The 23,597-nt window shown below is 41.3% G+C and overlaps 1 protein-coding gene across 2 annotated transcripts in view; it reads left to right on the top strand.

The window, feature by feature from the left end:
- SLC4A7 (solute carrier family 4 member 7) overlaps nt 1-23,597 on the top strand; it is a 148,183-nt gene that overhangs the window by 111,619 nt on the left and 12,967 nt on the right. For both annotated transcript variants that reach the window (XM_075827180.1, XM_075827181.1), the window contains 13 exons: nt 399-556; nt 3,430-3,517; nt 5,376-5,522; nt 7,516-7,619; nt 10,742-10,916; nt 13,375-13,508; nt 15,180-15,425; nt 16,824-16,929; nt 18,679-18,840; nt 19,458-19,571; nt 19,788-19,949; nt 20,951-21,202; nt 21,469-21,537. In XM_075827180.1, coding sequence (XP_075683295.1) covers nt 399-556; nt 3,430-3,517; nt 5,376-5,522; nt 7,516-7,619; nt 10,742-10,916; nt 13,375-13,508; nt 15,180-15,425; nt 16,824-16,929; nt 18,679-18,840; nt 19,458-19,571; nt 19,788-19,949; nt 20,951-21,202; nt 21,469-21,537 — 1,917 coding nt within the window. The remainder of the gene's footprint in view (nt 1-398; nt 557-3,429; nt 3,518-5,375; nt 5,523-7,515; nt 7,620-10,741; nt 10,917-13,374; nt 13,509-15,179; nt 15,426-16,823; nt 16,930-18,678; nt 18,841-19,457; nt 19,572-19,787; nt 19,950-20,950; nt 21,203-21,468; nt 21,538-23,597) is intronic.

Here is a 23,597-nt window from a genome sequence, read left to right on the forward strand (position 1 = left end):
TTTTTATTTTAATATTATAGTTTACGTTTTTATTTCATGTCTAGTAAGTGTATTGCCCATATGTGATCGGTGAGTGTGTCTGTCACTATAGTATCTTTTTAGTCATTCGCATTATGACAATAGAACTTTTTTCTTTATGAAACTACAAATTATTTATCATATATTATAGTTAAAAAAACAAAAAAAAAAACTGAAAATTACACTGTTGCAAAACATCTAAAATGTTTAAAAAGATTTACAGTTGACAGATTTGCCCACTATGGAAATTACTTCCCATCTCAAATTCACATGGATTCGTGCATTGGGTTAGACCTGGGACGTCGTCTTCGCTGCGCAAGTAATCAAAATTGTGCTATAAGTCATTTAAATGCCAATTGATGTATATGTTTTACATTTAGGTTGACATGAACTTCATGAAGAAAATCCCCCCAGGAGCTGAGGCATCGAATGTCTTGGTGGGAGAAGTAGATTTTTTGGATCGGCCAATAATTGCCTTTGTGAGATTGAGTCCAGCAGTTCTGATCTCTGGCCTAACAGAGGTACCAATCCCAACAAGGTAACTTTGCTGTATATACTCGTCAGTATATAGCTATTTGATAATTTAATGTAGAAACTATTGTCTCCACGGCCACACACAGCAAATAGATAACTGAGGAGACGTAGAGGTCTCCTCTTTTGTATCCACTCCTGGCTTTGGCTCAAAATTTGCATTGATTAAAGTTTTTTGAAAAAAAGCCAAGAGTCGATAAAGAGAAGTATGCGTCTTTCCTTTTTATATTTTATCTTCTTTGTGGATAAACTCCTGACTTTGGCACACAACTGCGTCAAACGGCCACAAAAGCAGAATGTATTTCCAGCCTGGCAATTAAAACTGCATAGAAAAAAAAAAAAAACTTTGAATGCTTACGTTATTAAAATGTAACATGAGTTTTTATTTGCGTTTTTGTGAATTTTTTTTTGTTTTTTTTAAATTTGGTGTCATTTTGTACATGCTTTTTACTTCTGATGTTTTCCTATAAAGAAGCCCATGGTAAAAACGCCATACCCAGAGCGTGCCATGTTTGGAATAAACCACAAAAATGCCACAAACCAAAACGCAGTTGTGTGTAGTGCATTTTATATTTTACTATAGACTTTAAAGGGTTACCAAAGGTTTAACAAACTTCTGACATGTCACGTCTCGTGCGAGCGCTTCAGCTGCTTCGTTTTAGAGATTGGTGGGGTCTCAGTGCTCGGATCAAAACTATATGACATGTCAGAAGTTTGTTAAACGTTTAGTTACGCTTTAATGTCTGGCAGCACTAAAAAATACAACAAAAAAAACGCTGTGTGAGAATCAAGCTTTAGGCCGGGTTCCCGCGTAGTGTAAACGCTGCAGAATTTCCGCAACTGAATTTTGGGCGGAAATTCCGCAGCATTTACAAAGTGAATGAGATTCAGAAAATCTCATACCCACGCTGCGGAAAAAAACACAGCGTAAACATTAATGCAATGGCCCGCGGTGCGGAATTGAAATCAATGTGGATGCAAATCCGGCAACAAAGTGTTGCGACTTTTACGGCATATTCGCAGTGATTGCGCCACAAAAATCGCAATTAAGCAAAAAACATGCTTACCCAGAAGTCTGCTTCTTCGTCCAGTCCGGCCTCTGGACCTGGGATGACGTTGCATCCCATGTGGCCGCTGTAGACAATCACAGGCTGTAGCTACAGTCACATGTAATGAAACCTCCTTCAGGGAGGCTGGACCGCACTTCACAGGAGGGACACGTCGCCATAACAACTACCTAGGTAAGTGTAAACGTTTTTTTGCCGCTAGTTTCTGCCGCGGAAGATCCGTCAGACAAAACACAACACAATGTGGTGTGGTTTTTCGGACGGAATGTACTGCGGGTTCCAGGTCGGATATGCTGCGCAGTTTTTACGCAGTGCGTCCGACCCGTGGGAACCTGGCCTTAGGCCCTATTTACACGACAGGGCTTCCTGGCCGTGTGACGGACGTTTTTTAGAACGGCCATCACACAGCCGCAGTAGCAAAAATAGACCCCAATTGGGGCTATTCACACGGCCGATTTTTGGTGCATGCCCTATTTTCGTCCGTTCTCACGGCCGCACGGCTCCCATAGAAGTCTGGGGCCGTGTAAAGCACAGCTGTCACTCTGATGTGATCCGAGTGACGGTCGAGCTTTCTGCTGCTCGTTCACTCTCTTCTCCTTCTCACAGTGCGAAGTGCATGTGAGGAGGAGGGTATTTTTTTGCTCCCTGTAGGATAAGAATCCCCAATCCCCGGCCACAGTGTTGCCGAAGCTGTGGCCGGGGATTCCTCTCCAGGAGAAGTCCCTAACTCCACTGCCTATTTATGGACCGTCACGTCGGGGACTTATCCTGGCGCGGTCCCCAACTCATGAAACTGAATCCCCGGCGCTGTGGCACTACCTACAGTGGGGCTGTGTGGCACTACCTACAGTGGGGCTCTGTGCTACAGAGGGCAGTGTGTGGCATTATCTACGGAGGCAAAAAATTTACAAATGAAATTCATCCAGGGGGAAAAAACGGATGCAAAACGACCAAGAAAAACTGACCAAAACGGCCATTTTTATCGGCCGAGACTTGGACCCGGTCGTGTGAGTAGAGCCTTAAGCTGCTTTTCTTTTTTATTATTTCCTCTGATATTTGGGGTATTCGTGGAGGCAATAAGAGGTAGATGTGGTAAAACATAATGTGCTGCCAGTATTTTATGGTCATTGGGTTAAACTCTCTTGTAAAGTGTATGTCCACCTTCACTGAGTGTACAATGTTCTGAAGGAATACCAAATGCCTGTTTGTGTGTGTGTGTGTGTATATGTATGTGTGTGTATATATATGTGTGTATGTGTGTATATATATATATATATATATATATATATATATATATAGATATAGACCAGTTTTGAGCTAAGGTTCTTGACCTGTGCTATTTAGATTATTATTCAATTTCATTAGGGCAATGACAAACTTTTTTTTTTTGATTTTTAACTGTGGGGAAGAAGCTGGACTCTTCCACTCCAGCGCTGAAGGAATCCATGTGATATAAAATCAATTGAACGTTCCTAGTCAAGTGGACTTTTATCAGCAGCTGTAATCCATAATTCAATATTTCACAGCCTTTAATCTAGGCAAAGTGTCCATTCATCGTTCAATAATATGAGCAAGGCCAAACGCTCGGACTGATCCTGATCTGTCGTAAAGTTGTTTTTCATCTAGTGAACAATTGTTAGCAAGTGTGTATTTTTCAACAAACCCTCATTCTGATTGTAGTAAAATCACTGCTACATCTGTACATAGTTGTACATTACAAATGAAAAACATGAAGAGCGCTGTTGCCCTGACTATTTAGAAATGAGTTGTCATCTTCTTTTGCCACCGTCTATGAATATACTTTTCCTTCCAGATTCCTGTTTGTATTACTGGGTCCAAATGGAAAGGCAGCGCAATACCATGAAATTGGAAGATCCATTGCTACGTTAATGACAGATGAAGTAAGTGATTGTTGCTCTTCAGTTCAATAGTGCATATTTTTAGTAACCTAGTATTCGTTTAGTTATGGTGTCTGTGTAAAAAAAAAGCATGGCCTAATCTATTAAATATGGAACCTGCCCCCCGCCAAAGGTTTGTGGTCTTCGTTAAATAGTCCTATGTAGAGATGTCACGATACCAGAATTTGGACGTCGATACCGATACTTCGTGTAGTATTGCAATACTCGAATACTTTTGCCAACAATAATAAGAATAATTAAAAAAAGCTCTTCCGTTTTCTGATGTGAGGCGCGTGGTGTGATGAATTTTGAACCTCCACGTGCCTCACATTAAAGAGGCTCTGTCACGACATAAGCGCCCCATCTTCTACATGATGTGATCGGCGCTGTAATGTAGATTACAGCAGTGGTTTTTTATTTCAAAAAACAATCATTTTTGACGGAGTTATGACCTATTTTAGCTTTATGCTAATGACTTTCGTAATGGTCAAAAAGTAAAACCCGCCCAGTTGTCTAAGTGGACGTTGTGGAGAGAAGTGTATGACGCTGGCCAATCAGCGTCATGCACTTCTCTCCACAACGCCCACATGGTCAAAAAGTAAAACACGCCCAGTTGTCTATTAAGAAACTCATTAGCATAAAGCTAAAATAGGTCATAAATCCGTCAAAAATGAACGTTTTTCTAAATAAAAAACACTGCTGTAATCTACATTACAGCGCCGATCATATGTACAAGATAGGGCACTTATAATCTGGTGACAGAGCCTCTTTAATAGTAATTAACCCCATCATGTTCCTCAGTCATAATGGACAACATTGGGTTAATGTGTGAGGTACATGATGGGGTTAATTACTATTAATGTGAGGCACATGGAGGTTCAAAATTCATAATACCTCATGCCTCACATTAATAAGTGAAAGATAGCAGTCTTTTATTTTATAACCGCGTAAATCTGAATAACGCTATAAATGTGTTATTACGGTCGCGACGACAGAGTGTATATTTTATGTATCAAGATTAATTTTTTTGTCGTGTGTGTAGTGTGTTTTTTTTTTTTTTATTATATTTAAACTTTAATGTACTGGCATATATCTATACACTGATAGTACACAGGCAGTTGTTAGGACATACCTCAGTATGCCCTAACAGGAAATATGGTCAGACAGCCCTGGGATCCTTCAATGGACTCTGGGCTGTCTGCCCATACATGGTGTGGTCCTCGATCGCGTCACAGGAATTCCCTGTGACGCGATCCAAAGGGCATCTCCCCTTCTGATTTTTCCCCTGAATGCTGGGGTCAGCTTTGATCGCAGCATTCAGGAGAATAGCCGCGGACACGAGAGGTTTCTCTGCTCTCCGCCGTTAGAGCGGGGCTGCGGCTGTGTAATACAGCCATTGCCCCGCTCCTGACAAGAAGTGCATGCTCGGTCAGCATGAGGTGATGCGGCCGGCACTGCACTAATGAGCGGCGGCACAGGCACTGAAGACCGAACATGGGAGTGTTTTGCAGTGCGCCCGCCGTGTTCTGTCTTCAGTGCCGCCGCTCATTCGTGCAGCGCTGGTCGCATCACATTATGCTGACCACGCGCGCACTTCTCAGGAGCGGGGTAACGACTGTATTGCACAGCCGCAGCCCCGCTCTCATACATTCATGTATTACTATACTAAGCTGTGCGGCCGCACAGCTTAGTATCGAAATACATGAAATAACTGTATCGAACCGTTTGAGGGTGCACGGTATCTAAACCGTATCAAAGTTTCGGTGCATCCCTAGTCCTATGTGCATAATCTGTGGCTATTATTCTGATTTATAATGTAGTGATGCACTCCTTTCAGATCATTTGTTTACTTCCATTATAGATATTCCATGATGTAGCCTACAAGGCAAAAGATAGAAATGATCTTCTTGCAGGAATAGATGAATTTTTAGACCAAGTAACAGTCCTACCTCCTGGAGAGTGGGATCCAACCATTCGTATTGAGCCACCAAAGAGTGTTCCTTCTCAGGTAAGAACTGCCCACATTTTATTTTCTTGGTTGACCCCAATGAATTCATGACTTTTCAGTGACTTAGTTGGTATCTGTTTAAAGAATTGTAGGTAAAAATCTAGTCTGATGAAAACCGAAGACCTTGGCTCTTTCACTTAAGATGTTTTAACATTTTCTGTATGTGGTTTGGGATCTGTTTTTATGGTGACAGATCTCTTTTAGAATGGTTGTCCAGTCTCTAAAAATGGATGGCCTATCCTCCGGATAGGCCATCAATATCTGATCGGTCGGGGTCAGACTCCCGGGACCCCCAGCGATCAGCTGTTTTGAAGGGGCATCTTTACTCCTGTCACTGCTCGTACTGTGAATCGCCAACACACGTGTAGCCGAGGTTCACAGTATTAGGCCGGATTCAGACAAACGTAATTTGCGTCCGTGCAGTCCGCGTGGTTTTCACGCGGCTCGCACGGACCTATACAAGTCTATGGGGCAGTGCAGACAGTCCGTGAGTTTTGCGCAGCGTGAGTCCGCTGCGTAAAACTCACGAAAAGCACGCAGCCGCGCATCCATATGAACAGGACACACGGAGCTGCCACGTGCGCAAAATGCACACGCTCGTCTGAATCCGGCCTTAGTCTTCTCCCATTCAACTGGATGGGAGAAGACTAATACTGTGAGCGCTGTGGCCCCTTCAAAACAGCTAATCAGTGGGGATGCCAGGAGTCATACCCCGACCGATCAGATATGGATGGCCTATCCTGAGGATATCCTGTCAATTTTTAGGGACTGGACAACCCCTTTTAAGGTTAGTTTGAAACCAAATATTCGTAACCGACCCCTTAATTTAAATTTTTTGCTTTGAAATAAAAATATTACAAAGAACAAAACTTAAAGGCTATGGAAACCCTTGATGCTGTTTTTTTTTGTTTTGTTTTTTATGTAATGTATGTGCTTTTGCATACTTACATTTTTTAATAAAACTAAATTAGAAAAATTATGTTTAATTTTATTGCTGCAGCTTCTATGTATTCACTTTACATTGAAGCTGCAAAACTCTGTCAGTTGGATCCTATATCCTATGCCGCTGACACGCAACATAACCGTTCTACTGATCAAATCCTAGTTGACCAGCTTAGATATGATCCGTATGTACAAAAAAATGGCCTCAGTCGTCTTTTAGCCTTTTTAATTTTAAATACGTTTGACTCTATTCACACTATCGTAGGACCCTTACTGCTGTGACTGATCCAAATGGATACCAACAGGGTTCTGGTATTTTTGAGGGCAAAACCCAAAGGGAACACCATCAACGCTAGTGTGAACAGAGCCTTAATTGGCCAAATCTCTGAATACGTTTTCAAGGCACTTTGTGTTTATATGTTGAGTGTAGCAAATGAATCACCTCATTTAGACTTTTTACTATGCAGAGAAAACCATTACTTTAGAAACCAGTACCTGTTATTTTTCTTTGTGAAACTTTCTGATTTGTTCTGACTTCAGATCATCTTCATCATGTATGTTGATTTTTGTATTCCTCTCCATATACCCGCTGTAAGCAACAACTTAAGGGTTTTCCGCCTTCTGACAACTGATGACCTATCCACCGGACAGTTCATCAGTACATGATCTGTGGGTGTCCGACACCCGGGCCCCGCACAGATAAGCTTGTCCGGTACACCGGACGTACATGCCGGAAGCAGTTGGCTCTGGCCACGTAATAGCGGCCGAGCAGCAGTACCGCAGCTCTGCTCCTATTTTTAAGTGAATAGGAGCGCACCTGCAGTTCTGTAGCACGGCCGATATGCTATGTAAGGAGCCAACTGGTTCCAGCTCCGTACATAGCATTATGTGCCGTAACATCTGGTACCCGCAGGCCACCGGAGCGGCTTATTGGTGCGGGGTCCGGGTTTCGGACCTGCACCGATGATATACTGATTACCTATCTGATGGATAGGTCATCAGTTGACAGAAGGTAGGCAACCCCTTTAAAAATGTCTCTGTACTCCATTAGGAGAAGCGCAAGATCCCAACTATACCAAATGGTTCCACCCCAACAGGTGAGACGATGAAGGAGGAGCAGGATCATTCTGGCCCTGAACTTCAGAGAACTGGAAGGTATGTATCTATAACCTGCTTCTTTAGAGTTATGACACAACTGTATGTTCTCCTAGTGTAAGGAGTAAATACTTTTAAAGAGGTTGACCAGGATTGGTAAAATATGGCTGCATTCTTACAAAAACAGTGCCACACCTGTCCACAGGTTGTGTGTGGTATTGCAGCTCAATCACTTTCTAATGGCGGTGAGCTGCAATACCAGACACAGACCATGAACAAGTGTGGTGCTATTTCTGGAAGTAAGCAGCCATGATTTTCTAATCCTGTACAACCCCTTTATGGATTTCTCAAATAAGTGCTTATTGGTTATCATCTCACAGCAGTAAATTTGAGTCTTTTGATTGGCGGCCTTAATTGATAAATCGCATAGGATTTTTCTTTTGCAGTAGTTATAAATGTTGTAAATAAGTGTATGCAATATGCATTTTTATAGTGACCTTATTAGACAAAAATTAAAAAAGGAAATCCTGAAACTATTGTAACAAAATGCAAACCCGATAAACACATAAACAAAATATGTCTACATATAAAATATGCCTTCAGTTAAAGGGACATTATCTGTTTCATTTAGATAACTCTTTTTAAGGGAAACAGACTTTTTTAGGTGTTTTTTATGTAGATTTCTATCTTTATTTACTTTCAGATTTTCCCTTCTGACTTCCCTCCGCTCATATTACAGCAGAAAGCAGCATTTCTAATATAATGACGTAGCCGTGTTAACATGGAAGCTAGTATCATACTTTAAGGCCGGATTCACACGCGTTTTGCGCGCGCAAAAGCTCCGTGTGTCAGCAGCATATGATTTTCGCGCAGCCGCCATCATTATGACACTCTATTTTTATGTTTGTAAACAAAAGCACGTGGTGCTTTTCTGTTTTCATTCATCGTTTTGACTAGTGTAGCGCGCATCACGTGCGTCACACGGAAGTGTGCCGTGCGCGGTTTTCACGCACCCATTGACTTCAATGGGTGTGTGATGCGCGAAAAACGGGCAAATATAGGACATGACATGAGTTTCAATGACAGTCTGAACGGCCCCATTCATTAGCATAGGTCCGTGCGACGTGCGAGAAAATCACGTCCGTAGCACGGACGTATATCACGTTCGTGTGAATAAGCCCTAATCCACATGATTCTGGTAACTACAGCATGGGTCTTCCCGGTTTTAGTGTTGGGGTGGGGGCTACATTAGTGACAGCAATTGCACTGTAACTACATTCATGTAAAGGTAGCAGGAGGGTGGAAAAGAGAAAAGATTGTGGCAATGATCTTTTCTACTAATCCTTTATTATTCTGAAAGAGACCATTAAGTAGTATGATAGGGGAAGACATTTTGGGGAGTGTCCCTTTTAACTGATGCTGAAAACCCTGTTTAGGATATATGTAAATACACTGATAAAGATTGTTCAACGATCAACTTGTCTTCACTACTCACTGATGTCCAGGGTAAAAAAAAGAAAAAAACCCAGTTTCCCATTTTTTTGCTGGACCAGTGGCATGGGCAGTAAATCTGTTTTGCGGTATTTGCCAAGCAATAGATTTCTGCAACTTGCTGTACTTCTTTTTTTTTTTTTTTTTTTAAACTTTAGTTTTGTCTTTGTGCTTCTTTGGTCCTTTTGAGTTATGGAAACTAGTTTGTCAGGTTAATCTGCACATTTTGCGTATTCTTATCGACAAAGGTCACGTTCTTTGTTCTGATCATAAAAGAAAATGTCTTGGGTTGTTTTTAATGCCTTAAAGGGGTTTTTCCATGAGAGACATTTATGACATCCTGTGGATATGTCATAAATGTCAGATGCGGGTCCTACCTCTGGGACCCGCACCTGTCTCCAGAACTGGGCCCCCTAAACCCCGTTCTACCTTTTGTCTGCTCGCACTGCTTCCCAGCCACTTCCTGGTTATATGATCGGGAGTTACGAAAACACTGTAACTCGCTGAGCTACGCTGTTTCCATAACTCCCATAGTAGTGAATGGCAGTTCTGGAAGCAGCGTAGCATTTGAGCTACGCCGTTTGTGTAACTCCCGACCATAACCTTTTTCATGGTCGGAACTCACCTGGTTCAGCCACAACACAGAGCAGTAGAACAGGGTTTAGGGGGCCCGTTCTGGAGATAGGTGCGGGTCATAGAGGTGGGACCCGCATCTATCTGACATTTGACATATCCTGAGGATGTGTCCTAAATGTGTCTCATGGAAAAACCTCTATTATATATATAATGTCATTAAGTCCCAGTGTTAAGATATAACCACAATAGACATTATATGCCCGTTTTTCGGAAACTGCCCAATGACGGGTGTAATGATGTTTCCCTTTTATTATAATGGTCTGTATAAAAGCGGGTGGGAATAAACCCCTAATAACCAGTGCTTAGTGGCTGATCCCCCTACATTCACCACCAGCGCTGTTCTTCGCTAAGAAAATATTAGGCTATCCGTTTTCTGGTTTGACTTTTTTCTTCTAAAATATAAAAACCTGCATGACTTTTCCCATGAACATACTCTCCTATGATATACGGTACTGATGCATTTTGTTGATAGCTTTCACGATCCTCCTTTGCAACTATTGTTTAATGTGTGATATTGTATCATTATTCTATGTTGGATATATTTTCCTTTTTGCAGTCAGCATAGTAGATGTGAGACAACTGTGGCTATTGCCCATTTTTTTTTATTATATCGTTCACATCCATAAAATGGTTTAGATTGAGGCAAGCAAGACTTATGAAGAGGTATACCCATATTTTAAGATCAGTCAACCCCCATAGGAGAATTGGTATCCTAGTGGCGGTTGACAACCCTTGTTCCATTAACAAGGGTTATGATGACTGGGAACTTCACTCAGGTTATACTCACCCCTTGTGTCTCACGTAATATCCCGTTTGAGTATTAATGGCTCTACCACCCAACCAGTGCTTTCTACACGGAGGTGGTCGGCCGCCAAGAGTGAGTATCTCCTGACCAGGCGTTGTGCAGGACATCTGACCCTCTTTTTTGCTAGTTGGGCTTCAGACTTCATATGGGTAGACATCTCCTGTAGTAGAAAGGAAAGCAAAACAGTAACTAAGCAAGTAGTTAGACTCCTGCAGTGTACAGTTTGACAAGTTTCATCTCACCTATTTAGGCTTTTTGGTGGTTTGATGCTTGACATCAAAAGGAAAGCACCTTTTTTCTTGAGTGACATCAAGGATGCATTAAGCCTGCAGTGCCTGGCCTCCGTTCTTTTCCTATACTGTGCCTGTATGTCTCCTGTAATCACTTTTGGAGGTCTTCTGGGAGAAGCCACACAAAACAGAATAGTGAGTACAAAAGAAAGATTGGTAGTGCCCCGGCTTTTATTAGACCTTCTCAGGAAGGTGTCCTTGTGCATTTGTCTCACGTGTTCATGCTTGATCCAAAGAGTCTACCCCACAGTATTTGACCTTCCCCCTGCTCACAGCTCTGACACAGTTTGGGGGAGACCAAGGGAACAGAAGATGCAAGGTTTAAGGTAAAACCGTTTTTATCCCTGACGTCAGAGAGTCCATAAACAAGAAACGGGGCCACAACGATCTGCAGCGAGTACTACACCAGGCAAAGTTTTTTGTGTTTTTTTTTTTTGTATATTTATTTGACTAATATCTTGTACAGGTATTTTCCCCCACACAGCTTTCGGTTTCAGGAAAAATGTGTCTACACTCATTGGACACAGTGATATCCCCGTGTCACACGGACACAATGCAGCCACATTTTGGCATCCGTATTACGTCTACAACACCCCACCCCCACACTGTGCTTAAAGGGGTTTACCAGGATTAGAAAAACATACCTGCTTTCTTCCAGAAATGGCGCCACACTTCTCCATGGGTTGGGTCCAATATTGCAGCTTGGCTTTATTGCAGTAATAGGAGCTGAGCTGCAATAACACACACAACCTGTGGACAGGTGTGGCACTATTTTTGGAAGAAAGCAGCCATGTTTTTCTAATCCTGGACAACACCTTTAAATAGGAGCACTATAGAACTCTATGGTGATTTCGGTTTAAGTAGAACTGTGTGGCTGTAATAGGGATGCTACATTGTACCTGTATTCTGAAACTACCTCAAGCAGTATTTCCACCCACAAAGAAATGAATGTCATTAAACGGTCATCTAGGTGTTAATTCTTATCAGAGGTTTCTTGGTTACGGCTATTTTTCCCCTATTGGTTTAGGAAAAGTAACAGGGAATGGCTGCCATCGCAGCTTTCATAGGGATTGTTATCCTGCTTTTTCAAACTCCAGAATAGCAGATCTGTCTGGTTATACAGTCCTACATGCCAGGTCTATATATCACATATAAATAAGCAAGTTTCTGGTCCGAGCAAACTTGGTGACCTCCTCTGAGAGCTGTACTGGCAGCCATTTTATATCGTCACTTTCAGAAAGCGTGAACAAATAGATATAATTCGGATACTGCTGAATGGAATTTTCAGTGGTGGACGGGGTTAACGCCAAACGTAACATTACAGATGTGGAGATGCTCTTTAATCATCAAGAATGAGAACGCATCCTACTCTGTGACTAGAAACAGTCAAGTGATAGACTCTTCATATTATGAGGAGTTCACTACTATAATAAGGTTAAAGGCTCCTTAAACAAAATGGCTGCATGAAGTCAGTCTGTCACCACTTTTGGACCCTCGGCCCCTATACCATTAACCACTAGATTGAGGTAGAGGAGACCAGTCTAATCATACTTATGTCTGTAATCATGCTGCAAGCCACACTAGCGCTGAATGTGAAATGCCGAGCTTCCCGCCATAAACCATTCTCCAACCCCTCCACCTCTGCTCTTCAGTAACGGCTCTTGGATCACACAACGTATGACGCTGAGGACCAGAAGAGCCATCACTCGAGCAGAGGGGAGGAGTTGGGGAGGGTGTAACAGCGGAGGACACTTCACTTATGGCGCGTAAGATGAAAGGCTAATTTCCTTAGTGTAGATTACAGCATCATTGCGGACCTAGGTATGATTAAACTTGTCGGTTCTACCCCTACCTGGTGGTGGGGGCAAAAGTGGTGAGAGATCCCCTTTAAATCTTAATAATTGTGAGTTAAGTACATGTATGGTCAAGTAGAGAGGCTGTCACTCATTAAATGTTTCTATAGTGCTCGGCTTACTATATTAATTGACAAAATATTCAATGAAACCAAATCTTCACATCTAAAAAAAAAATATATGAAGGCAACAAGGTAGATTGCATGCACAATTGCTGCCTCTTGGTCACAAAGTCCCATCAATATTCTAGTTAAATATTGTAAGTGAAGCGATGTAAAGGGTTCAACCGCATATTCTAGAGTGTTGTTGGTCTGCGTATGACAAAGAATGTGGTTTAACTTTTTTCTCTCTTTTATTTTTTTTATTTTTTACTATGTAGTTTGTGTACTTGTTAGGAAATTGGGGTTTAAAAAAAAATCTTTCCAGATCAAAGTTATTAAAAAATATGAATGTCTGAATGAATTTGATCGTAAATTAACGGTTACGTCTCAATTGTTAACGGTTACAACATGCTGTATTGCATTGCCTTAAAATGAATGTATTTTGAATTTACTGTTTAATTGCTTAATTGTTTAATTGCTCTGTAGTTCGCAGGTTGACAATATGTTCTTTTTCAAGCTTGAACTGATTTTGTAAATTTTTTTTATTTTTATTTTTGTGTTACCTTTTTATGTGGCAGGTTTTTCCTATATACACAACATATACAATTTTTTTTATTTTTGTTTTGTTTTTCCAAACAGAGTGCAATAGAGTCTCTCTTTGGAGCATCACTAACGGGCATTGCATATTCTCTCTTTGCTGGACAACCTCTCACAATATTGGGAAGTACAGGACCTGTCTTAGTTTTTGAAAAGATACTGTTTAAATTTTGCAGGTCAGTATGATTCAGCATTCTTGAAAATGTTCTTCACAAACCAGTTTAACTACTGTACCTTTTTTTTCGTTGTCGTTTCGTTAGTGGTTAAGGGAATTAACTTTAAATATAGGTTTGACGGAAAAATTGTTAAAATAATGAAGATGCTTCAAAACAATTCAACACTTCGATAAGCAACTGGATCTGACATCGCAGAAGCCAAGTCACCCTTATAATCAAAACTATTGCCATTAAATATCCAAAAAATGGCTTTATGGCGTCATGTACACTACTGTATTAGATATGTACAATCTTAGTGTTGTATGGCGCTGTACAACAGTGATTCCAATTCTGCCATATTCCAACGAACAACCTATCACAGAGGTATCCTCCCCTAGAAGCATCGCTTCTATGGGACAATATTTCCATAATACGGCACAGTAAAGAGGCACCATATGGTGGCACATGGGGTGCCTACTGCATTGTAGTATGGAGCCGCTGGGACTGTGTGCCTCCTGTACAGGCTTTGTCAGGCCTAATTGTGTATAATTGGTAATTGCCATACCACGGCACGGTATAATTACAACTTCCAGATATTCCCTGCTTTTGCATATTTGTCCTACTAAAATTCTTGTAATTTTTTTTATATAGGGGGTTTATATAAAAAAAAAAACAATGTTTTTAGTGAATATGGTTATCTAACAACTATCTTACTTGTAAAAAAGTAACTGATGAGACATTGAAAATTTAACCCTTTAGTAACCAGATTCTTCTGGGCTATAATGGTCTTTGTCGTTGCAACCAAATTATTCCCATCTGATGACCACGAAGTACTATGCCAACTGCAATTGACATGATTTATCAAAAAAGTTGCCATTAAATTGTCGTCCACTAGGCGTCGCCGTTCTTTCGATCTTCCTGTCCACGGCCGGTTGTCAGTAGTAATCCGTCTCTAGTGGCAAAGCTGCTGGGACAGATTACAGGAAATAGAGGCAGGTCCGTACAGGAATTAGGAGCGCTCCCGACTCTCTCGCCCCTCCGGTTCTCCTCACTATGGAATGCATCAAGCAAAAATTAAGTAGGGGTTTAGTACTGGCCAGCTGCCCATTTTTACAATGCATGTGTGTGCTCCTGTGGAAGTGCAATGCATGATGGGAAGTCAGGGCAGTGACACACAAACAGTCTGTACAATCAATACAGTCTACGGCAGACTGCAAACATACCTCCCTAAAGTCAGGTTTTTCATGAAAAAAGGCAAAGAGGCAGGACTTGGAGAGTAGCTTAAGGATGGACGTACCAGGTAGCTTTAAGATTCACTTGAATTGGACAGCACTGCAATATCTCACACAGCCGCTACATAAGTAACGGCGTGTTCCAGTACTAACGAATGAAACCTGAGGTAGATTGTGAAAAGGCCTCAGTGCTCGTACAAGTACCGCAGGCCCCTACAAACAGTTGATCGGCGGGGGTGCCCAGTCTGACCCCTACTTCTAATATCGATGACCGTTTCTAAGGAGAGGCCATCCGTTTTAAAATCCTGGTTAACTCCTTTAACCGATTTTATGCCAGCGTTTACATCAATCTTTGCGTGATAAAATGTATTCCCATATTCATAAACCTAAAATCGATTTGTCCTGTGATTGTCATGTGGCTGCCTGTTTTATCCTATATTTTGTTTTTCCTTATTTATAGGGACTATGGGCTGTCATATCTGTCTCTGCGCACCAGCATTGGTCTATGGACGGCCTTCTTGTGTTTGTTGCTGGTGGCCACGGATGCAAGTAGTCTAGTCTGCTACATCACACGGTTTACAGAAGAAGCTTTCGCTGCTCTCATTTGTATTATATTTATTTATGAAGCATTGGAGAAATTGTACCATTTGGGAGAAAACTATGCTTTCAATATGCACAACGATATTGACTTGCTGACAAAATACTCGTAAGCATTTTATCTTCCTAAAGACGCCACTTGTGATCGTGCGAGAATCTTTTCTCCCTCTATTCCTTAGATGTGCAAATTCTTTTACGCATTTTTGTTTTTAATGAGCCCAATGCCTCGAGCCAGATAACTTGTGGATTTCATTTATGGCTAGTAAAAAATAACACACCCAACTGCAGGATTTCCTTTTGCAGAAAACTTGTTTGTTCTACATAGATTTTCCTCTGGTTCTTCGGTCGTTTTTCTCCTGTCTGATGACCCGGTTACACTTGTTCTCTCTCCAGCTCATGCACATTTACAAACTTGGGTGTTACCAGACAGTTGATCACTGTAATTTGAGATAAATCTAACCTAAAATTATCAGGCTTTGCTGGCTTTTATATTGGAATGCTCATTAATGGGAACTGGTCACGTTGAAAATGCAGACTTATCTGCGGGCCGCATGTTATAGAGCAGGAGGAGCTGAGCAGATGGAGACCTTGTTGTAGCAAAAAATTCAGTATAACTTGTAATTTATTCTTTTAAACCTCTGCTCTTTCTAGGCTTAGGAGTCCAATGGGCGGTCCTAATGATTGATTTACAACCTTCCCTGTATGAGTGTGAATACAGAGCTAGCTGTCAATCACTCAATAGTACCACCCACTAGACTCCTAAGCCTAGAATGAGCAGAGGTTTAAATGAATAAATTACAAATTATACTGCTATTTTTTTTTTTTTGCTACAAAAAGGTCTCCATCTGCTCAGCTCCTCCTGCTCTTTAATCTGTGGGCAGCATGTTAGTCTGCATTTTCAACGTGACCGGTTCCTTTTAAAGTTTTAGTAACATAACTATCGGTTGTTTTAAAGTAAATCTAGTGTAGACCCAAAATCTGATCATTGTAAAATGTTGTCATGGATAACTTATCTTGATACAAATCACCCAATACAACAATGTCTACTCCTTACCTGGTTGAATAATGGCAGTAATGTGTGCGTTTAAACGGGGACACCGGTTTATATGGAAATGCCATCAGTGGAGCCTCAGGTTTTGGCCTGTAATATCAGTTGATATTACAGGCCAAAAGCCTATTGCAAACATCTAACATAACAATAAAATGTATAGTATGCTGTACATTATACAGTACAGGTTTGCAGTGAACCATTGACACATTATGTAAATTTTAGTTTTTTAGGTAAATCCTTGTATATTTAAAGTTCTAGAGAGGCCCTTTTTGGCCAGGTAGTTCTTGATCCATCTTGTTTTTAGCCTAAATGGGTGGTATATGCTTTTCTTTGTCTCTCTGATGATGATATATCCAATAATAATGTGGAATAGTTGGACATTAAAAATAGCTGCAACCTTGCGTCTGTATTTAACTATCTAATATATATATATATATTCTAACATTTGCCATCCAGGTGTGTCTGCGCAGAACCCGCCATCCCCAGCAATCACACTTTGTCCGTATGGAGGACAGAAAATATTACTGCCAGCGAAGTAAACTGGACTAATCTCACAGTCTCTGTAAGTGTATTGTTTAGTCAGGGCTTCTCTCCAATACATTATAGTGAATAGAGATGAGCAAATCAATGTACTGGATTCACCAGTCCATACACTATAACTCTCTACTAGCGATGAAGCCCGTTGTGTGAAAAAAATACAACGGGCTCTAGAAAAGTCTGCCCCCTAATATGCCATCTCTGTCCCCTGGGTATGCCACCACGGTCCCCTGTATGTCACTATTCTGTCTCCTGTGCATGCCATCACTGTCCCCTGTATGCCATCTCTGTACCCTGAGTATGCCACCACTCTGTTGCTTGTATGCCATCACTATACCCCCTGTATGCCATCTCGGTCCCCTGAGTATGCCACCACTCTGTTGCTTGTATGCCATCACTATACCCCCTGTATGCCAATTGTGCAAAAAATAAAATTTCCTATTTCTGAGTTGTATTTGTGCCTTTCGATTTTGCTTTTTTCAGGGGTCATGTTTTGTGCTTCTGCAATATTCACATTATGGATTCGCAGAGATTCAGTTTGTTGTGGTGTCTATTTATTGTGACGATCACGTAAACTGGGAAGCTCCACGTTTCATTTGCAGTTGGTTGTTGTCACCTTGTTCTGTCATAATTGGCTTTGCGGCGTTTAGCATCCGCTGCAATGCGTTCAACGCATGCATGCGCACACATACACACACACACACACGCGCGCGCACACTGTGACCTTTGGCATGTAGTTAACACTGTTAAGTGACGTCTATGGGCTAACTCAAGAGGAATAATGGTGGAGTTATTGTTTATGATTGAACAGCTCATTCACGGTGTGTGTATGTACTTGTATTACTTTGATGTCATTCCCATACCAACCAATCACAGCTTGGATAAATCTGCTCACTAAAACAATCCATTTACTAAGGGAACCAGTCACCAGCAGTTAGTGGTGAAAGTGCTGGTGACGGGTTCCTTTTAGAATAGTCCATGCAGGGAGATGAGGCAGGCTGAGCAGACGTGCCTCATCCGTTACGATTAGCACTATGTATGTCTGCTTCAACCTGCCACTGGTTGGCTGAAGTGGTTACACCATGTGACCGCTGCAGCCAATCGGAGATGAAGTGAATTGTTTTATATATTAGTATGACATGATGATTCTCTTAAATTCGCCACAACCAATTCTCAAACTTGGAAAAATTTAATTTTTCCAAATGACTGCGAGTCGCCAAAATGCTAATTTGTTGAGACCGTTCGCACAGGGGTTTTCCAGGTTTATATAAAGTTTAATCATTGTATAATAAGTTCTACAACTTTATGATCTACTTTGGAGGAGATATATCAAAACTGGTGTAATGGAAGAGTGGAGTAGTTGCCCATGCTGACCAATCAATTTTTTATTATTTTTTTTTTAAAGTAGTTTTCATACTTCGCTCCTTTTTTGCCTTTCAATTACCCACCACTTACAAGAACTCTGCTTGCCCTTTTTTTTTTAAAAGAAACCTTCTTCTTTACGTTTTAAAGGTGAAATCCTGTCCTGATCATGCGCAACTGCCTCCGCTGTACCGGAGCTCTCTTGTACTGCGCAGCGCACTGCTGTTGGTTGCGCACATACTCTTTGATATAAACCAGAATGTTTTTATTCCCGAACAGCAATTCAAAGTGATTAGAAAGTTGCAGAACTTTTCGTTTAACCTTTATTAACGTAAAACTGGAAAACCAGTTTCAAGGCTTGTTTGGTCGTTTTATTACTCATTATACTTTTTTTATTTATAATCCCTTCTAGGAATGTATTGTGCATCATGGTACATTTGAGGGTGCAGCTTGCGGTCATCATGGTCCATATATCCCAGATGTTTTCTTCTGGTGTGTGATCTTATTTTTTACAACATTCTTCCTTTCAGCCTTCCTGAAGCAATTCAAGACTAAGAACTATTTTCCAACCAAGGTACAAAAGCATTTTCCTTTCTGTTTCTTTAAACAAAGAGGTAGAAGTTTAAACGTATATAGCGTATAAGTTGCAGATTCTACGTGTGGATTTTTCACTGAAAAGTACAATCCAACTCCGTTCGCAAAAAAAAAAAAGTTCTGGATGGAATTTTGCGCATGCTGCAGATTTTCCGATCCACTGCCTGCCCTACTTGTCCGTCCTGAATTTGCCAGATTTCCGTCACTGCAAAACATACACATGTTGCCGCGGATTTCAGATAATTTCTACAGTAAAAAATATCTGCTGTACATGAAAATGGGCTACATTATTAAATCCTCCCCACACCCTACCGCCAAATAAAGGTCCCCAAACAAGTTATCTGTTGAGCTCTGAGACTTTGTCTTACGAGATTTTTCTTCGGTACAAGGCTGAAAACAGAAGTTCTCCGGAAAAATTATAATAAACCGGATCCTGGCTTGTTCTTTATTTTAGTCCGATTGGTATTTGTTCAGAATCCCAGAAAACGATGGTGTTTTATAAATACTCATTGACCATAGGAAATCTGAAATGTCACGTTGAGCTTGCACGCTTAGACATTTTCTGTATAGCAACTTTCTAACTTTGTTTCCTTTTAGGTACGTTCTACAATAAGTGATTTTGCCATCTTCTTGACTATAGTTATTATGGTCCTCATTGACTACCTTGTGGGTGTACCATCACCGAAGCTCCAAGTTCCTGAAAAGTTTGAGGTAAATCAGCCAAATTTTGCATCTTGTTACAAATCCCCCTTTTCGAAACTATAGGAACTGCTATGAAGGCTGTTTGGTGATATCAGAATACATTATTTTATCTTCTGCATAAAAGTCATGTTAAGTTAACTTGTATCACATATATATATTTTTTTTAATTGCACGTTCTCTTCCCCCCCCCCCCTTCTTTTTTTTTTTTTTTTTTTTTTTTTAAAGCCCACTCTGAAAGATAGAGGATGGATCATAGATCCTCTTGGACCTAATCCTTGGTGGACATTACTAGCTGCTGCCATCCCAGCCTTGCTATGCACTATTCTTATCTTCATGGATCAGCAAATCACTGCTGTGATCATTAACCGGAAGGAGCACAAGCTAATGGTAATACAATGTTTCCCTAACAGATTGGCTGTAGTATTCATTTTAAGTACAAGTAAGGCTCTGTTCACATCTGCGCCAAGTTTTTCTATTCGTCAAAGGAAAAGAAAAACAGAAGTACCCGAGCCATTGCATCACGGACACTAACAGGGACCGACGGAAACCATTGACTTTAATAGGTTTCATTGGGTTTCCATTAAAGTGTCATTCATTTTACGAGAATAAATAAGAGCCTCCGACACAGATGTGGTCAGATCCTAATTTGGCGCATGTGTTCTCTTCCAAAAAAAACTCACTATTTAGGAATCCCATCAGTCCAGCAGATGCTGAATTATTGTAATTCTGTTGTGTGGCATACTGGTATGACAAGTCTACATTGAATTGTAACTATTCCATAAACTCTTGCACGTCAAGAACCATGCAGAGGATATACTTGTGTCAACCACCCATTTGTAATGGGGGCATAGTATAATTGGTAGGTAAGTGTGATGAAACCCAAACCGTTTAAATCTAAGTAGGTTATACACCGCTAACACGAACTATGAGATCATGTATTTGGGGTGGATTTGCTTTGGGTATATTATCTGTTTTAATTTCCTACTATGGAATAATTGCTTTCTCTCCGTGTAAAGGCAGAACATCTGTCATTTATCCTATGTGTGCACATAGGAAAATTTGTAGCAAGTCTATAACTGGAACATAAGTAAATAAAGCCTCTCATAAATGGTTATGTTCATTCACTTATCTAGGTATTTATTAGGTTTCATTCATAATCTAATAGGTAACACATTCTGCCGTTTAGGAAACCCCTGATAAGAAGAGAACCTATAAACTAATTTCAGTGTTGCCCTGTTTATATGGAAATCCCTTACTTGGCATTGGGTTCTAATATTTTTGTCAGGTGTTTATGTTGCACTTGTGTTCTATTTTATCCTATGGAGGAAGGGAGCTAGATGCATAGGGAGTGATGTCTGACAATTTATATGCTTTGTTTGGCTCTCCAGAAAGGTTGTGGCTATCATCTTGACTTGTTCATGGTCGCCATCATGCTGGGAATTTGTTCGATCATGGGCTTACCTTGGTTTGTAGCTGCAACTGTTCTGTCCATCAGCCACGTTAACAGCTTAAAAGTGGAATCTGAGTGTTCTGCTCCAGGAGAACAGCCAAAATTCCTGGGGATCCGAGAGCAGCGAGTGACGGGTCTTCTGATCTTTGTTCTGATGGGACTGTCTGTATTCATGACCTCTGTATTGAGGGTAAGTGAGGAGCACAAATTTTAATGTCTCTCTATTACACTTTTTTTCTTTCATTTTGTATACAGGTATGGCTGGGTCTGGGTCAACGCAGCGAGACGACTAATAAAAAGCATATACGTAAAACTTGGTATAAGGGACCTTTTTTTTATTTTTCAAAGATTTCTTTGTAATGGTTTCTTAATTATTTCTCCCTTTCACGCGTAAAATATACAAAATTATGAGAATGCATATAATCAACTAATACAATGATGTGCATGTATTTCCAGTTTATTCCAATGCCGGTTCTGTATGGTGTGTTCCTGTATATGGGCGTTTCTTCATTAAAGGGTATCCAGGTTAGTCTTCGTCTTTTCCCAATCATGTGCATAGATGTTCTTTTCAACAGAATAGGGAACACTTAGCAATGCATTTACCCTAGTTTAAAGAGAACCTTTCACCTGCCCATACAGGTGCAGCATGAACCCTGGGGCACTTTACATTTTCCCTAGCCTCTGTTATTTAGAAATCAGTGCTGTTATATTTGGCACCCGATATTTAAATAACCCCCAAAACAGTCAATGGGGCGTGTAATTGGCAAGGGGGCGTGTAACATCGCTGTGACACTGTCCAATCCGCTACGGACAGTGCCACAGCAAGAGCCGGAGAGAGGAGGGCATGTGCGCACGCTCTCACTCACTATTCAGCTCTCGGCAGACAAGGGCAAGACTGTGAACTCTCGCAAGAGATCAGTCTTGTTCTTGTCTACCGAGAGCTGAACATCGCTGTGACACTGTCCAATTCGCTACGGACAGTGCCACAGCAAGTGCTGGAGAGAGGAGAGTGTGTGCGCAGCTCGGAGCTGTGCGCGCCCGCTCTCACTCTTCAGCTCTCGGCAAACCAGGACAAGACTGTGAACTCTCGCGAGAGATCAGTATTGTTGTTCTTGTCTACCGAGAGCTGAAGAGTGAGTGAGCACGCGCTCTCCTCTCTCCAGCTCTTTCTCCGGCACTGTCCGTAGCTGATTGGACAGTGTCACAGCGATGTTACACTCCCCCTTGACCGTTCAGGGGGTTATTTAAATATCGGGCGCCAAATACAACGGCACCGATATCTAAATAACGGAGGAGGACAGCAATAAAATTGTAACGTGCCCCAGGGTTTGTGCAGCCGTGCCTATTACATGCTGCACATGTATGGGGCAGGTGAAAGGTTCTCTTTAATGACGTGATTTCTCTTGCCAAAAATGGCATTGATGCCAAACTTTACAAAGGTCCCACGCCAGTGCACACAGGTGCTAGGCTCATTACAATACAGTTATCTGATCTCTCCTGTAAAGAACCATGCACTTTGATTCTCACATGACCAGGATATATTTTTCTTCTGAAAGTAAATCAGTGACTACAAGCAGAGATCTTTAAACCACAAGGAATTGATAGACAAAGTATATGAATAGCAAAATTGCATAACTTTTCATCAGGTAATGAATGTGCTTTATTTGCTGAAACTAGAGAACCCTTTTAATGATTATTTAGCTGTTCAGTTTTACTGGTGTACTATAATAACACTGTAACAGCTACTGTTGTTCTATCGGTAATTCACGCTTAGCAGGTATGCTCTATGCTTTTCCTACTGTTAAGGGGCTTGTCGAGTTTAGAGAAGCCTATTTTCCGATACCCTATAAGGGAATTCTGAGTTAATAGAGTGGAGTCCAGTGTGCAGGATCTTCATTTCTTGGCCAAACTGGAGAGCAGTTACATAGAGCGTCTCTCTGGAGGACCTGTCCTGTATTACACAGAAACCCCACTTATATGAATGGGCACTGTGGTGGTGCTGTAGCATAATTAAACATTTACTGCCAGGTTTCTCCACAGATTACTGCTGGGGGTTCCAGTAGCCGGCCAGAACAGCTTATTGTCTAGAGACCCTTCTAATAAGTTGTTTTAGTCCAAAGCAGAGAACCACTTTTAAAAGGGTTTTTCCATCAGAGACATTTGACATATCCACAGGATATGTCCTAAATGTCAGATAGGTGTCACCTCTGGGACCCGGATCTATCTCTAGAATGGGGCCCCCTAAACCCTGTTCTGTTACTGTGTTGTGGCTGAAGCTTGTGATTTCCGACCATGAATTACGGAAACTGCGTAGCTTGCTGAGCTACGCCGCTTCAGTAACTCCTATAATAGTGAAAGGCCGTTATGGAAGCCGCGCAGCATGCGAGCTACTCTGTTTCCATAACTACCATTCAGTTCTATGGGACTTACGGAAACCGCGTAGCTCAGCAAGCTACGCGTCGGGAATCACAAGAGTCAGCCGGAGCACAGAGAGGTAGAATGTGGTTTTGGGGGCCCAGTTCTAGAGATTGGTGCACGTCCCAGGGGTGGGACCCACATCTATCTAACATTTTACATATCCTGTG

This window comes from Rhinoderma darwinii, chromosome 5 (assembly GCF_050947455.1).
Source record: "Rhinoderma darwinii isolate aRhiDar2 chromosome 5, aRhiDar2.hap1, whole genome shotgun sequence".
Classification (NCBI taxonomy): domain Eukaryota; kingdom Metazoa; phylum Chordata; class Amphibia; order Anura; family Rhinodermatidae; genus Rhinoderma; species Rhinoderma darwinii.